General features: G+C 38.7%; 1 protein-coding gene across 1 annotated transcript in view; it reads left to right on the top strand.

Annotated features, from left to right (window-relative positions):
- LOC117430198 (short transient receptor potential channel 5-like) overlaps positions 1–16452 on the top strand; it is an 81297-nt gene that overhangs the window by 17093 nt on the left and 47752 nt on the right. The window contains exons 2-3 of the mRNA XM_034050007.3: positions 13612–14010; positions 15544–16065. Of these exons, the coding sequence (XP_033905898.1) occupies positions 13633–14010; positions 15544–16065 (900 nt within the window). The 5' untranslated portion in view covers positions 13612–13632. The remainder of the gene's footprint in view (positions 1–13611; positions 14011–15543; positions 16066–16452) is intronic.

Genomic DNA, 16452 nt, shown 5'->3' with positions numbered 1-16452 from the left:
CTGGTTTTAGTCAGAATTCTAGCAGCAGTATTCTGAACAAGCTGTAAGAGAGAAACCACACGTTTTGGGATACCAGAGAAAAGTGCATTGCAATAGTCAGTTCTTGATGAATCAAAGGCATGCATTAGCCTCTCAGCATCAGGTACGGTAATAATGGGTCTTAGCTTAGCTATATTTCTCAGATGATAAAATGATACTTTAGTAATTTTCCTAATGTGATTCTCAAATGATAGATCACGATCAAAAATGACCCCCAGATTTCTCATTTCTAGTTTTAGTTGCAATGAGACACTGTTAAGGTCTAGCTTATGTAAATTGATATTCTTTAGTCGTTGCTCTGAGCCCACAAGCATGGCCTCTGTTATGTCAGAATTCAACATTAAGAAGCTCTGTGACATCCAACACTTGATGTCAGCAAGCAAGCAGCTATTAGAATTATTAGAAGATGGATTTACTGATTTATCTAAAAATAAACCTTGGGTTAATTTGTTTCAATCAGATTGGAATAGTATGAAGATCTAGCCTGGGACAGAGCCTTCCTATGTTTAGCTTGATGGCTTTTCCATGCAGAGTAATGAACATGCTGATTAGTTCCCTTCCATCTGCCTTCCAATTTGCGACCCTCACATTTCATCTTATGAGTCGTGTCATTAAACCACGGTGTGCTTCTTTTGTAAAACACCCTCCGAGTTTTAACTGGTGCTACAGTATCTAAAATGTTAGTCATGGAGGTGTTGTTGGTGTTATCCAACTCATCTAATGATACAAACCGAGTAATTGGTGATAAATTGAATTCCTAACAGAACTTTAGAGCGGTTGATGAATGAACTAACCTGGTTTTGATTGTACGATCCTGGCTCTTTGTAGCGTAAGGTAATTTAACCTCAAAAAGAATTGCAAGATGATCATAAATAGTAAGGTCAGTAGTTATAATATTTTGAACAACCAGGCCACGAGAAATTACTAAGTATGGCCACGATTATGAGTCGGACCCTGAACATGCTGGACAAAATAATAATAGTCCAATAATCCCAACAATTCCGAACATTTAGAATCCGATTTAATATCGATGTGGATATTAAAATCATCCAATAGAAGAATTGTAGTTGACAGACAATAGTGATAAAAACTCACTAAATTCAGTAAAAACTACAAGTTTTACTTAAGTGGAGGATATATAATTACAATAAGAACTGCTAATTCATTATTTAGTGTTATAGTTAACAGTTCAAAAGATGAATATCCCTCAAACATTCTCTGTTTAATTATATATTCATTGCAGATGATGGTGGCAAGCCCACCTCCCTGCCCTCCCCGTGCTTTATGAGTAAAAGAAGGAGGAGAAACCTCAATCAAGGAAACATTGTCCTCAGCTCCAAGCCAAGTTTCAGTTAAAGCTAAAATATCCAGGTTAAAGTCCTTAATAAAATCATGAATTAAAGGCGCTTTATTAGAGAGAGGTCTAATACTAAATAAAGACAGGTGTAAAGCTGTATTATCAGAAGCATGCAGTTGGGCAGAGGTAATAGGGATTTGATAAAGAATACTAAAACTTTAATTGTTTTTAACATTCAGCACAGGGCAAACCTCTTTATATCCCCTCCCCTTCCTAGTTCCTAGTTTAAGTAATTTGCTAAATGGTTTTCAATGTTAGCGGCTAGCCTATTAGTCCCATCCTTATTTAGGTGCAATCCATCTCTCTTGTAGAATCTAGTAGTTCCTAAACAGCAATCGCAGTTATTTGTAAATCCCAGCCCTTCTTGCGCACACCACTTAACTAGCCAATTATTGATCGCTTTCACTCTACCAATAACAGGTAATGTCAGGCACCATCATTTTCCACCCTGATTCTTTTAGTTTTTTTTTTTTGTTGGCTCCTTGTATTTTCTTTTAGTACCTCTGATTTTCTATCTCTTATGTCATTTGTACCCACATGTACAATGACCACAGGCTCTTTTTTATATCCATTTAATAAATTAGGCAATTAACAGTCCTATGTAAAGGGTCTTTATGACAAAAGTCACTATCGACCCAACGTAATATTGAGTCTCCCACAAGCATCATCTCACCCTTGATTTCGTCTACCTCACAGTTGTCTGTAGTTAATACTTGGAATTTCTTTGATAGATTCATTTCAACTGTATCTTGACCGCTGAGCCTCGTCCTCCTCTTTCTGCTGTCTTTCTGACTTTCAACTTTCACCTTTTCAGGTTCCTCAGCACATACATATCATCATAGTCTTGTTGCAAATCCGAAATGGTGCTTGGACCAGGCACATTCTGAAAGTTAAAATCGGAATCCTGTGCAGTCTCTTCTACAGAGTCCAGAAGTGTTATTAATTTGGTTAAAACTGTTTTCAATAAACTGCTCATTTTTATTTATGGATCTTACTATTTCTAATTGTTTTTCTAGTTCAACAATCTTTTGTAATAAGATCTGTGAAAAATAACATTTCTGGCAATTCAAGTCTTCCTTAAATTGAGAAATACTATACTATATACATTTCACACGAATTACAAAGCAGTGCATGCATGCTGGATTCCATAGCCGTTATAAACGTATACAGTATGAAGATTTCTCTGATTTAACTGCTCGTTGCATTTATTTTCACATATACACTGTTAAATGCGCAGGGTGACTTGATGTGCTTGTGTGCCTTGTTCCTAGTTTGTTAGTTTAATTGATCTAATGGAAGGCTCCAGTAGATTACATAGTCTGCATATAAAGCACTACCAGCTCATTTTATACGCCTCTGCTCTCATTATAGTCATTATTAGCAGACATCGTCTGCCCATTGCTGGAGCACAGCCACTTGGACCCCCTGCCAAGCTGCCCTTACAAACCAGACTAACTTATTCTACTGTACTAGACTGAGGAAACTCTAGCAGACCACAGCATCACCAGCAACAGCAACACAATGGCCTGGGAACAGATACTACACTGTGGTCCTGATGCAGTAACACATGGGTGTCCATGGTATTGTAATGATATTAACAGCAGGGGATCTGAATACCTTTCCCCTAATACTTGTGTTCAAGCATGGACTTCTTTCCACTGTACTATGTTTCCATTTGAATGGATTGCTAGACAGTGTGCATTGGTTCATAGCATTGTGATAGTGCCATGGTTCTGAATGGATTGCTAGACAGTGTGCATTGGTTCATAGAATTGTGATTCCATTAAAATGTCAAAATATGGAAATGTTCCCACTTGTGGTAAAATTCTTCATCATTAGCCAATCAGAGCAATGTATTTCATGCGCAGAAGGATTCCTGTGTTCTGATGCCATTGACACTGTACTGTACAAATCAGCATAGGTCCTTCGATCATTGAGCTTTGAGCTCAAAATAACATAGGGGCATCAAACAGCTTGTTAGAGATCACTCTTGAGATTTTAAAAAACATTTTTATTATATAAGCATATATCATTGTAAGCACGAGAACTTTAGCCAATGTTTCTTCAAAAATGGATTCTGGCCTTCAAATTGCTCCTTGGCGGAAGCCAGTCTAGCTCCCTTAAGAAGTCCTTACTGCTTTACCTAAGAGGATGCTAACTATACAACAGAAACTTTATGAAACTATTACATACAATGAACGCTTATAAAGGTTACCTAAACACAGAGGTGAAGCATGATATAGAGTTATGTATCACAGCATTTTGAATTGCTTGGTTGTGTCGCTCAGCCTCCCCTGATTGTCACTGTTGGACTGCCAACTCCTCTGGTGAGATTGAAAATGAGGGTGTCAATTCAAAAGCACAGCACTGACTGCTAATAGAGAAGTAGGGTAAATGTACCTGGCTTGAATACTACTGGAAGCTGCCACTGATTGAAGGCTGACACAATTGTCTGTTTGATTTTTTTGCTAATGGTTGCAAGTCATTCTGTGAGCTCATTTGAAAAGAAGAGCCAGTCTAACTTAAGAAAACGGGACACAAAAGTTGTATTCCATTCAGTGGTACAAAACAGCATGCTGACTCAAGGAATCTTGAAATGCTGCTCCTGGTTCTAGTTGACCTGTGTTCTGTGTGCTTTAGATAATTGCACAATCATTTTGGGGTAATAATGTTGTTGCCTTTTACTTTGCTTCATAACACCCACTCAGGAGTGAATTTTGGCCAAGTGCCTGCCTCCTTCTCATCTGCTTCTCCAAAAAAAGCATTCAAACATATTTGGCTCAAAACAATGTCAGAGAAAGACATCACGTTATATTGTGCTTTATATCTTCAAGGTTACAACCAGAACAAATACATAACAGAAGTTTAGTTAAGTTAATATCTTCTTATTTTCTATTATTGTTTATGCTTACATTATTTTCCTGTGAACCAAAAGTTGACACATCCTTTACACTGTAAATGCATTTATTTAACAGTCATCCTACTTATTACATTCTTTCAAGGCATACGTTTTCAGAGACAAAATACTGAATGAATAAAAAATCACGTAGACATGAAATGGGTCTTTCTGGACTTGAGTAGGTAACCCAATTCCTTAACCCTCTGTGGCGGAGTGTCCCACCCCTTTGTTTATTTATTTATTATGATTTGTTTATTACGGCGAAAGCCGATTTTGTTATTTGTTATTTATATTTTAAAAACCTTGTGAGGATGCGTGGCTGATCAGCTACTGATTATTTAACTAGCTGATAGTCACGCATCCTTATTAAACTCGTGCAGACTGTGGCCGAGGGGTAATAAGATAATTAACAGCTAGTTAACCCCTCGGCCAGAATATAAGAACCAGCAGCTGTCCGTGCTGGGAGAGAGTGTACAGCGGAGAGTACGGGGAGTGGAGAGAGTGAGGACAGAGAGGACAGAGAAACTACATTTAAAACAACTGCTAAGTATCGTGCTGGTGTAAAACCAGCACGCGTTATTTGTTTGATTATTTGTTTGGCCAACGTGCCCTTTGGTTTTGTTGTTTGTTTAAATCTTTTGTTTTGTTTTATTATTTAATAAATACGCTGAGCGCAGTTGCATTCAGCTTCACCCGCCCATCCATTGTTTTGTTTCTGGTACTTCCTGGTCCGTGACGTCACCACACACGCCACTCAACAGCTGCTCGACCACACCCTCCTATTGTGTTTCTGGTCTATTTGATCCAACACTGGTTTCTATTGACCTTAAATGTCCCTTTTCTTGTTTCCCCACTCTAATATTTTATGAATTTTCCTAGGTTGGGGTCACAAACTTATAAACAGAAAATAACAACTTTTAGAAGATGTACATATTTTTTTTTAGAATTGACCTTGTATACAAACATAATTGATCTATATAGCTTTGTATGCATGAAGAAAATAACATGCTTTTACTTGGTCTTATTATTATTATTATTATTATTATTATTATTATTATTATTATTATTATTATTATTATTATTATTATTATTATTATTATTATTATTGTCTGGAAATGACTGCACCTGTCTGAAGAGATGCTTATAAACATGGTTTATACTAATCTCTAGAGCAGTGGTGCTCAATAGACGGACCACAGTCTGAATTCGGACCGCAAGTACGTTTTGACCGGACCGCCAAGTCATATGCCAATCTACGTTTTTACTTGCATTCACATTGGAAATGCTGTGAATTTTTCAGACAGCACAGTTCTTATGAGAGTGTGGAGCGATGAATGAAACAAAATGTACACCAAGTCAACAGTATTACTATTAGCAGCTCAAATGAAGTGAAACGCATTGGCTCTATGGCTAATAAAACAACCGTTATTAGTATTATTAAGATAACATTTTCATACCTTTGTGGTACAAAGACCAAGAAAACAATGACAGGTACCGGCGCTACAAAGAATATTTTTGTTAAGTAGCTTTTCCAAGCTGATTAAAAATATTACCGGTAAAAGATATACTATAATGCTCATACACATACGAGTCAGCACACAGTGTGATACCGTACTGTACAACTCGTGTGTATGGAACTTCACTTTGATAGCAATGGCAGTGCAATGGACAGAACCCGGCCACGACACATATCACACCATTTCACAATCCACCAAAATGTGCTACGTGTGCTACGTGTGCAAAGCTGAGTATGCTGATTGTATATTGTCAAATTCTCCGATCCAAGTCAGGCTTACACCACATGCAGTTAAAACGTTTCCTGTCTTAAGTATCTGCAGATCACACAACGTGTGCGGATATTCGTTCTCCAAGACAAACATTATTAATATTAATATCAGCGTTCTGTTCTGACTCATGCAAATCTGTGCGTCTCTGTATTGCTTTTGCTGAGCTCATCTGTAACTCCAGGCCTTGAGGACCTGCCATTTCTCCCACTTACTGTATTAGCCGAATATAAATGTACTGAATGGAAAATGACTGATTTTTTTATTATTTGTAAGATGTTTTTATTTTTAATTCACTTGAAAAGAGAAAGCACAGTGATTATTCAGTTCAGTTTTTTTCTTCTTGTGCTTTAGTTTTGTTTGCTACAATTTGCTTTGTTTTTGCAATGGTGAAACACAATGTTTGGCTCTGCTAACACAGACACATACGAATGTAGTTATGCAATTCTATGGTTATGACAAGGAAAGAACTCATGCAGTAACAATCCAGTAAAGAAGGCAGACTAGTAACAATGAGACAGAGTTTTGATTCCCCCCAAAACTCATTTAAACCTAGTGAAGAACTCTCAAACCAACAACATGTGTAAAAACTATATTTGTGTAGCTCTGTGTTTGTTTGTCATGGGGATGGGAGTGAAAATGTGCTCCGGACCTTCATCTTGCTGTAACCAAGAATTTTGGACCTTCACTAAAATAACTGCGCACCCCTGTTCTAGAAGCTAATTTTTTCTGCAAGCACCAGCATCTCTCTGAGAAAGAGGTTAAAAAACGAGCAGTTGCAAGAGGTTATCAGACAAAGACATTTTAGCAGATCTGGACAGAGACAGTGAATTGGAAGAGGAAGTGTCAGAAATAATGATGATGATCTGAAGATGCCGACTGAATCTGACATGGTTTCTCCTTCAACATCAAAGGGAAGAGGTGGAAAATCAAACTCTCCCCACCAGCCCACTGCTTCTAATATGGATGAAACATTCAAGTCTAAAGATGGAAATATAACATTGGCAGCATCTCCACGTAAGAATCAGGGTAGGCTACTCAAAAGAAAGTTGACCATGCTTGGAACAGTGAGAAAAAACAAGCCTGAGCTTCCAAATGAGATTGTAAAAATGCAGAACCGAATTGTGCACTCTTCAAATGTGCTTTTACAGAAAGCATAGCAGTGGTATCATACTGTCCACAAAATGCAAGACTGTTATTGTGATGAGCACAATGCACAAGGATGCAACAGAAGCCAGACATGATATTGGGCTACAATTCTTCCAAAGGGAGAGTTAACAGTCTGGATAAACTGACAGCAACCTTCACCTGTGAACGCATGACTGCCCGCTGGCCACTGGTTATCACAATACAATATAGCTGATGTAGCGGCATACACTGCTTTTGTCCTTTGGACTGATATCAATACAATGCGGAATGCTGGCAGAACTGTCCTGGAGATGTTGGGCAAGACACTAGTAACACCCCTCATTCAAAGAAGATCGGGAATGCCTAGAGCACCTGCAGCAATTACTCTTATCCACAATGTCCAGGCAGAAGGAGCTGGTGCATCTCTGCCTGTAGCAACTGGTATTGGCAAAACAACGTGCAAGATGCACGTTTTACCCTTCAAGCAATGACAATAAGACAAACATTACCTGTGTGAAATGCAGAAAGTATCTGTGCAAACACCATGTCTACCTTCTGTTTGTCATGTGCAATGTCATCTCACAGATCTGTCCTGCAATTACAAAGTAACCTGAGGATACATATCATTCAGGAATAACAGACACAAGACAGTTCACAGTGAAAAAGAGCTATTTTATTTGGCTGGTTGCTTGAAAGCAAAATAATAAATAACTGGCCTTACACAATGAAATGTATGGCACAGTTAAAACCACGGGGTTCAGTCCTGAAATAATAATACCACACACTATACACACACACGATCACGAATCCCAACAGTGAGTGCTCCTGGTGCAAGTGGTGAATTATACAGCAATTAGTGAAACAGTAGTGCAGTGTAGTCCGGGGTTGGTGCTGGCTGGTGCTAGTTGTCTATAAATTACAAATGTGACAATTAATAGACAGACAGAGATTACACAAAACACTCATGGTTATTTTTCACTCACACGTCCTTTACAGGTATTTTCACAACCATAACAAAGGAACAGATTGCTTCACCACATCCCCTGATATACTTGCAGACACGCCCCCTTCGGTAGCGTGTGCAATTGCTTTTCCTCCAATCCGCGATTGCCACATCGCCTACAGAATTAAGATGATGACTTCTAGTAGTGTGACTCCGCTCCCTTTCTGGATGGCCGACTTCTAACTTTCCTTGGAATGAATTGTCAACCCATCCAGTCTGGGACACACTGTTATACAGAGCCCTCACAGATTGGGAAGGAGATTTATGACTTGGATTCACTCGCTGTCTGTCACAAAAACTTTGTTCTATTTTTGTATCTATCCACATTTATTAGGACATAGATAAAGAAATGCTATTCAACATGGATATACCATAGTTATAATTAGTACTTCATGAACAGGTGTTTTTTTACATACTTGAAATTCTGCACTATGTTGAAGCTTTATTTATTCCCTCCTCCAAATATTAAGGTACAATGCAATTTCAAATTCTGTGCAATAAAATGGTCATGTAATGTTATGATGCAATTAAATATATCTTTGACTTTATTACAAGGAGAGTTTACATAAATTTCTAATATTTAAGGAAAAAGAGTAAAAGCTAGGCAAAGAAAATATATTTAATCGATTCAAGGCTGCTTCAATTTGTTTGAAATTGCACGGGGTCAATATGATACAAAACATAAGACACCTGCCTAAATCAGAGGCTTAAGCATGGCACTTGAAAACAGTGCAAAAGTAGTGACGTCCTTGCTATTGAAACTGACACTTTTCTGTGATTGCTGAAGGCAGTGAACTTCGATTCACGATTCACAGCAGTTACTGCTCAGCTCAGTGCCTGGGGTTATTACTTTTCTCCTCTGTATGTGCTCAGAAGATCTGCAGAAACCCCCACAGCACTGTCCTTGATGTGACTGCTCACTGGCAGTCCTCAGGGCAACTCGATTCTCCCAAGCAGCTCTGTAGATTGCCCTTGATTGTGCTGGACTGGTCTGACTGAGTGGCAAGCTTGAATAATGGGACGAGCAGAAAGCGTCAGAGAGCTATATTGCATTGACCTCATGTTCCACAGCATGACTAAAACACACCTCTTCCATGTTCTAAAGGGGAGACCCGAGCATTGGGTTGGCTCACCAAGGCAGCCCTTAAAGAAGTTTACCACGGTTCATTTGTATCGGAATTGTGCAGCTTTTCCATGGTTATACTCTGAATTAACTACAGTTTACCATAATTTCCCATTATTTTTAATATGTTTTACCATACCTCTCTGGGCTTTACAAAGCGTACCTGTGCTTTATCATACTTTCACTGTGTTTTATTCCACTTTACTGTGCTTTTACTTTTAGCTAAACCAGGATACCATTGCTGACCTTGATTGTTTTGGGCTCTGGTATAACAATGACGAGTTGTGAATGTGCTGAAACTCCATGGACTGACAAATACTATTTTTATTAGCTGAGCATGGTTTGGCTGTTGTGCCATATACCAAGAATGGTCTGGCAATGGTTAACTTTGGGAAATCAGGGCTGAGTATGTAGTTAATGGGTTAATGGGTTAAGCATTCGAAAAAAACATGGTACAACATGTTGAGAATCTTCCATATTGAAATGATAACTGGGCTGATTGGTAAATGTATATATTTTTTTGGAGTTCCCTTTTTTAAAAGCCATTGTGAGTAGGGGCCCCCATCTGGCAAACAATAAGCAAGAAATAAACTGTACTGAAGTGAAAGTCCATGTTTATTGTATGTTGCCCGCAAGTATCACAAGACCATCACAACAGTGATAGACTGCTTTTAGTATATTACCTACATTAGGGTTGTTTTTACAAAAGAGAAGTTTCCCAAAATTACAGGGGGCCCCTAATGCCAGTTTGAGAACTACAAGGTTAATTTATTGAATCAGAAGGAGTAAAAAGAAACACCTCTAACTCTTATCGAAAAGTCCTCGGGATTGTGGGATCAACCATGAATTTGTGTTGACATTTTTATTTTTACAGTATTTATTATGATGTGTGGTATGTTTTGGATTCATTATTTTTCAGATTGATTAGCTCGAGAATCTTGCAGTCTTAAATTAGTTTCATGTACCAGTAAACATTTGGAAATTAGATGCATTTGAGTAGTCAACGACTGTGAATTGAACTGAAAGATGACTTTACCTTCAGTTTCAATAAATATACAGGACACTATTGTATATGTCTAAAGCAGGGCTGCACACAATGTCCAATCACTGCTACAAATACAGCATTGCAAAGGCAGGCAAAGCAAAACCAAATCACTACACTGTGATGAATCCCATTCTGTATACTCAGCATCGCTTCTTTCTATAAATAAAACCCAGAGAAGAATAAACCAGAAGTCTTGCTCAGCAGCCTTGTATGCAAGGTGCATGCATATTGAATGATAATTACACACACTGGCGAGGGTCTGCTTGTAATTTATTTCATGTCATCAGCTGATCCCAATTTGAAAAGACATTAAAATGTATTCAAGAGTTGGCTGAGCTGGTTTCCTTACTGCCTGCATGCCTCCCTTCATGGCTCTTTGTCATAGAGACTGCAACGGATAACAACATTTAGAATTACAGATTGTTATTTATGTAGTCAATAGTGGTCAATGGTTCTAGCTTGGCCTGCAGTATCTATTGATGTAATTACACACCTGGACAACAGCTCTTCCCCAGTCCTTGCCCATATCTTTATTTGACCTGGAACATGCTGATCAGGGGAATTAACCTGAGGGACTGCAAGTCAAACAAGCGATAAACACTTACTGAGAGGGGGCATGCTGGGAAACAGGAACATTCAGGAGCTTCCCAGATTCTCTTTCAATCATACGCACCATGTATAAAAATAAGTGCTGTTTTACAGAATGATTCAGGGATATGTGGAATAATAAAGTACAGGAACCTGGTTACAGAGAGAATATTTATATGTGGTCAGCATTATTAAACAGTACCCAAAGGCCAAATATACTGGAACACATTTGAATCCACGGTATAACTTAGGAACTGGTGAAGGAATAACCTATAACGTGTTTGCTTTAGTGTTCCCACAAACTCATTGTCTACCAAGGCTTAATAATCCATTTCTTATTTCTTAATAGCATTTAATTTATTTAAGTAGCGTCCTTCATGTACAAGCATCCCAGGGCGCTTTACAAACATAACACACTAAAAAGAGCTCCAACCGTATGAGTATGCAGTACTAACAATGACAAATGCTTTGACTACAGATTATGTCATTTATTAGTTTATTTTTATTTTACTGAATGTTCAGTGGTGATGCACATTGCTATTTTAAATTTCTCTTTACAGAGAAAGATCATTTATTAATTGTTTCATAATACGCCCCTCCTCCCCCTTCAGGTTTTAACTGAACAGGAAGCTGTCCTGACAGACAGCAGAAGAGAAATGTCAGGGGTTTGTGTTTGTACTTTAATGGTTGCCATGGAGCTTACTACGCCTTCATCCATGAATGAGCTGTACTCTTTACATCCTCTGCAACAGAAAGAGTGGAACGCAGTGCTTTATTTATTTATGTATTTTAAATGCTGCTCAAGCTTTATGACCTTTTGTTTTCAGGTATCTTTTGCATTTGAGATGAATAATACTCAGTGATTATGAGAGATGAGCTTTGAAGGTCTTGGCCTTTGTAAATACAAGTACATGTGCATCCTATTGAGCAAGTGGAAGGACAAAGGCACATTTTATGACTGGAATAAAACAGCTTTAGTAGTATAAAACTAGCAAGAAACTTTATATTAATATTATTTAGCATATATTATCGAGAGTTTTAGATTGTGGGATATATATCGAGGGTATCTGTCTGTCTGTAATCCATCTGTCTGTCTGTATGCCAACATTTTTACATGTATCTTGCAAGCACAAAAAGGAATTCCACATACTGTAAATCATACTTTACCATGATACTAACACCTCACAAAATCAGAACTTGTATCTGTGATTGGGTGTTTAAAGCACATAGTGCTGGAGAGTAACACATTTCATGTAATGTATTACATGCAACGCAGTACTGTAATCTGATTACATTTTTTTCAGTAACTTGTAACTGTAATGGTTCCTTTTTCAGACAAGTAACTAAATGTGATAATGAAAAAATAACATAGTTACTTTTAGGCACATTTAAAAAAAAGTTATGCTAATGCATAACATGGAAACTAGAAGGCACTTCAACAGGGCAAACCTTACATGAAAACGCGTTTCATATCCTCTTGCTAGAAACTGACGTCAGTGGAGAGATTGAGTGGGTTCGATAGCTGGATCTTGAAAAAAATATTTTGAGCTGCAGCCTGACCAAACCGAAAAAGTATCTCTGTAAAATATAAACTGTGCCTGAGAAGTAACTATTTGTAACTGTAACTAGATACACTTTTTTCAAAGTAATACGTTACTGTTACTGCAATCATGAAGGAGACTACAGGGATATATATCCCAAAAACATTTTCTTCACTAGTAATAGCTTCAAAAATAATACCATTAAAAAGGCAAATACATGTTTACATAATGTATGCATCATTTATAAAGGAAAATATGACAGCAATACATAAGATGTACTGCAATTATTGTGTAAGCTCTATGGATGCACTGCCTACTGTGTCACAAGACTCACTCAACACAAGAAGAAACAAGGATTTGATTATTACTGGATATCTTCTGAATCACTGATTCCAGTTATGGATCATTATTAGTTGTATACGTTGTGTGTGGGGAGTCTCGCATGGTTAAGAGATGCCTTCTCATGGTTCTGTCAGCTCAAACCGCAAGGATGTTTGCTTCCATAAGAGGCACCTTTCTGTGAAATGTACCCCTTGCCGTGTAATATGTAGTTCCCTGTGAATATTCCCATTTCTGAAAGAGTAGTGTAAATATACATATTTGTATCAAAATAAATACAGCAAATGTTTGCCTTATTGATGTACTACCTGTTACACTGTATTTAGGAACCTGGCAGCCGGTTTAGTTTACTTCCGGTAAATGATTGAACACACTGCATACACTGCGGCACAATTTCTTTAAAACACCTTGAACGAAAAAGACACCAAATTATAAAATTTAGCAATTACTGTATTTCAGGTAAGCATTTAAATATTTAGGAACATTTGTTGTATAATAACTCTAGAGAATATGATCAATTTTGAAAATGACAACGCAATTTTTTCTGCTTTAATATATATTTAATTCTGAAATATCTTTAAATACCTATTATTAGACCGTGCCTTTGACAAATCCTTAACCATGATTCATAACATAAATTATTAATGCAAGCGTCTAAGACAGCAGACACATGTTTCATCAATGCAATGAATACAGTAGCTGAAACGTGTGCTCACTTGGTGTGTGTGTGTGTGTGAAGTTGACTGTATTCTTGTTTCTCCTCAGCCGTTGCAGGTGGCCTGAACCATGGCGCAGCTCTACTACAAGAAGGTGAACTACTCTCCTTACCGGGACCGCATCCCACTGCAGATCGTCCGGGCAGAGGCCGAGCTCTCTACCCAGGAGAAGGCCTACCTGATTGCGGTGGAGAAGGGGGACTACGCCAGCGTGAAGCAGGCCCTAGAGGAGGCAGAGATCTACTACAACATCAACATCAACTGCATGGACCCCCTGGGGCGCAGCGCCCTGCTCATCGCCATCGAGAACGAGAACCTGGAGATCATGGAGCTGCAGCTGAGCCACAACATCTACGTGGGGGACGCGCTGCTCTACGCCATCCGCAAAGAGGTGGTGGGGGCCGTGGAACTGCTGCTGAGCCACCGCAAACCCAGTGGGGAGAAGCAGGTAGGCAGCAGGGTGGGTAGGGTTTACTTCCAGTGTTGCTTTGACTGCAAGGGGGGCAGCATCCAAAGCCATACAAGCCTTCAGCTATGGTCAAAAGTTCTGCATCACCTAGAATTTTAGGATTGAGACATAATAATAAATAATAATAATAATAATAATAATAATAATAATAATAATAATAATAATAATAATAATAATAATAAAAACTATATGAACATAATTTAGATATTTTATTTAACATAATAAAATATATGTATTTGCTTGAAATGTATTTGCTTACGATTGTAAGTTGCCCTGGATAAGGGCGTCTGCTAAGAAATAAATAATAATAATAATAATAATAACATCATGTAATCAAAGTGTACAAAGTTGTCAGGATGTTAACAATGAAAAGAAAAAGGACAGATATGTTATTTAAACAGTTGTAGCAACACATGGGGACGTGCAGCGCTATATTTTTCAGAACCCCGCTACTTCCTCTTTAAGAACACATTATGTGAGCATCTGCTACTGTAAGCTCATTTCAAAACCAGGGAGCCAAGTTTATTGCAACACTGGAATTTGAACTTAGCCTTGAACTTTTACAACGGTGAAAGATATTTGTGAGGACAGACAGGCCCTTGAAAGGGATCCATATGACTCTCGGGGCGAATTTCAGCTGCTCTACATTACTGCACTAGCAGAACACAATGTTATCTCTCTGCTGCAAGACTTTGCTGAGAGGCTCTGAACTTGCTCCTGAAGCAGGTGCTCGTGGAATTAGGGATAAGATGTTTACAGCTCCCTATTGAATTGGAATATTGCTATATTCTCAGTCCTGGAATAATCAAAGTGTCATTTTCCTCTGTAAGGCTGTACTCGTAATCAGCCAGTGAATTTAAAGTGTTTATTCCTAAGAATATCAGTTAGAAATGGTTTCCGACAAAATCAATTTGTATGACTCCTTACAAAAAAAGATACTGCAGCATTTGCGAGGCTGTAACTTTGCAGTAGTACAGCAAAATACACATACTGCAATTGTACTGGATGAAACATGACCGGGTCTATTCAGTTGTACTGTATTAAAACATGACTGGGGTCTAGTCAATTGATCTAAACAGTGGTGCATTTAAATACCACTTTTAATTGAATGGCTTTTTATTACAGACAGAAATACACTAAAGCTTAAAGCAAAGGTGTATATTAGAAAATATTGTCATGCAAATGTTTGGGTATCACCTTCATCAGTCTATAGCCATTAGCTGAAAGGTTTGTCTAGGGACTTAAAACAGCTTACACAAATACAAACAACTACTGTGGTAAAGATAACTGAAGGATTTTGCCAAAAAAAAAGCATTCCGTTATTTAGTTATTGGATTTTGTTTGATTTAGCACTTAAAGCCAGCTCTAAAGATAGCCGTGCCTGTATTAAAATGGAATTCTAGGGATAGATATAGATTCAATAAAAAATACAACACCTACCTTGTGTGTGCTGTGCCTCAAAGTCTCTTTGGCTCTTTGAAGTTAATAATACGATTTTCTTTCCACCACCAGGTCTCTTCCTTAATGATGGATAACCAGTTTTCAGAGTTCACTCCCGACATCACCCCTATCATGCTGGCAGCCCATACCAACAACTATGAGATCATCAAACTCCTGGTCCAACGCAAGGTCACCATCCCGCGGCCGCACCAGATCCGCTGCAACTGCGTGGAATGCGTGTCGAGCTCCGAGGTGGACAGCCTGCGTCACTCCCGCTCCCGCCTCAACATCTACAAGGCTCTGGCCAGCCCCTCCCTCATCGCCCTGTCCAGCGAGGACCCCATCCTCACCTGCTTCCGGCTGGGCTGGGAGCTCAAGGAGCTGAGCAAGGTGGAGAACGAGTTCAAGGCGGAGTACGAGGAGCTTTCCCAGCAGTGCAAGCGCTTTGCCAAGGATCTCCTGGACCAGGCCCGCAGCTCCCGGGAGCTGGAGATCATCCTGAACCATCGGGATGACCAGAGCGAGGAGCTGGACCCGCACGAGTGCCACGACCTGGCCAAGCTCAAGCTGGCCATCAAATACCACCAGAAAGAGGTGAGAAGGGTTCCACCTTTGGACTAAGAGGGGAGGGGGATTTCCTTGTTCTATTGTGGCATGCAAGGTGTTGTAAACAGTTTAAAATTGATTTTATTTTAAACCTCTTTTCAAATACAGTGCTGTGTTCGGGGATGTAGTCTGGAGGTTTGATTGAACAGCGCTGTAAAAATGGGAAATAACACAGGTCTATAGGTGTAGCATTAATTTTGGGTTGAATGCCCCTTTTTGTTGTCACCCAACCTAAAATTGACAAGCTCTTGTTAGACTTCTTGGTAACACTTTACATCGTGTCTGTAATTACAGTGTATTTACATAATAGTTGCTTAGTAAATACATGTGTATTTACACACAACATTATGCATAATTACAATGTAGTTAATGTGT

The sequence above is a fragment of the Acipenser ruthenus genome, chromosome 26 (genome assembly GCF_902713425.1).
Source record: "Acipenser ruthenus chromosome 26, fAciRut3.2 maternal haplotype, whole genome shotgun sequence".
NCBI classification, from domain to species: Eukaryota; Metazoa; Chordata; class Actinopteri; order Acipenseriformes; family Acipenseridae; genus Acipenser; species Acipenser ruthenus.
Note: the sequence above shows the minus strand (reverse complement) of the source record. Positions and strands in the feature narration are given on the sequence as shown.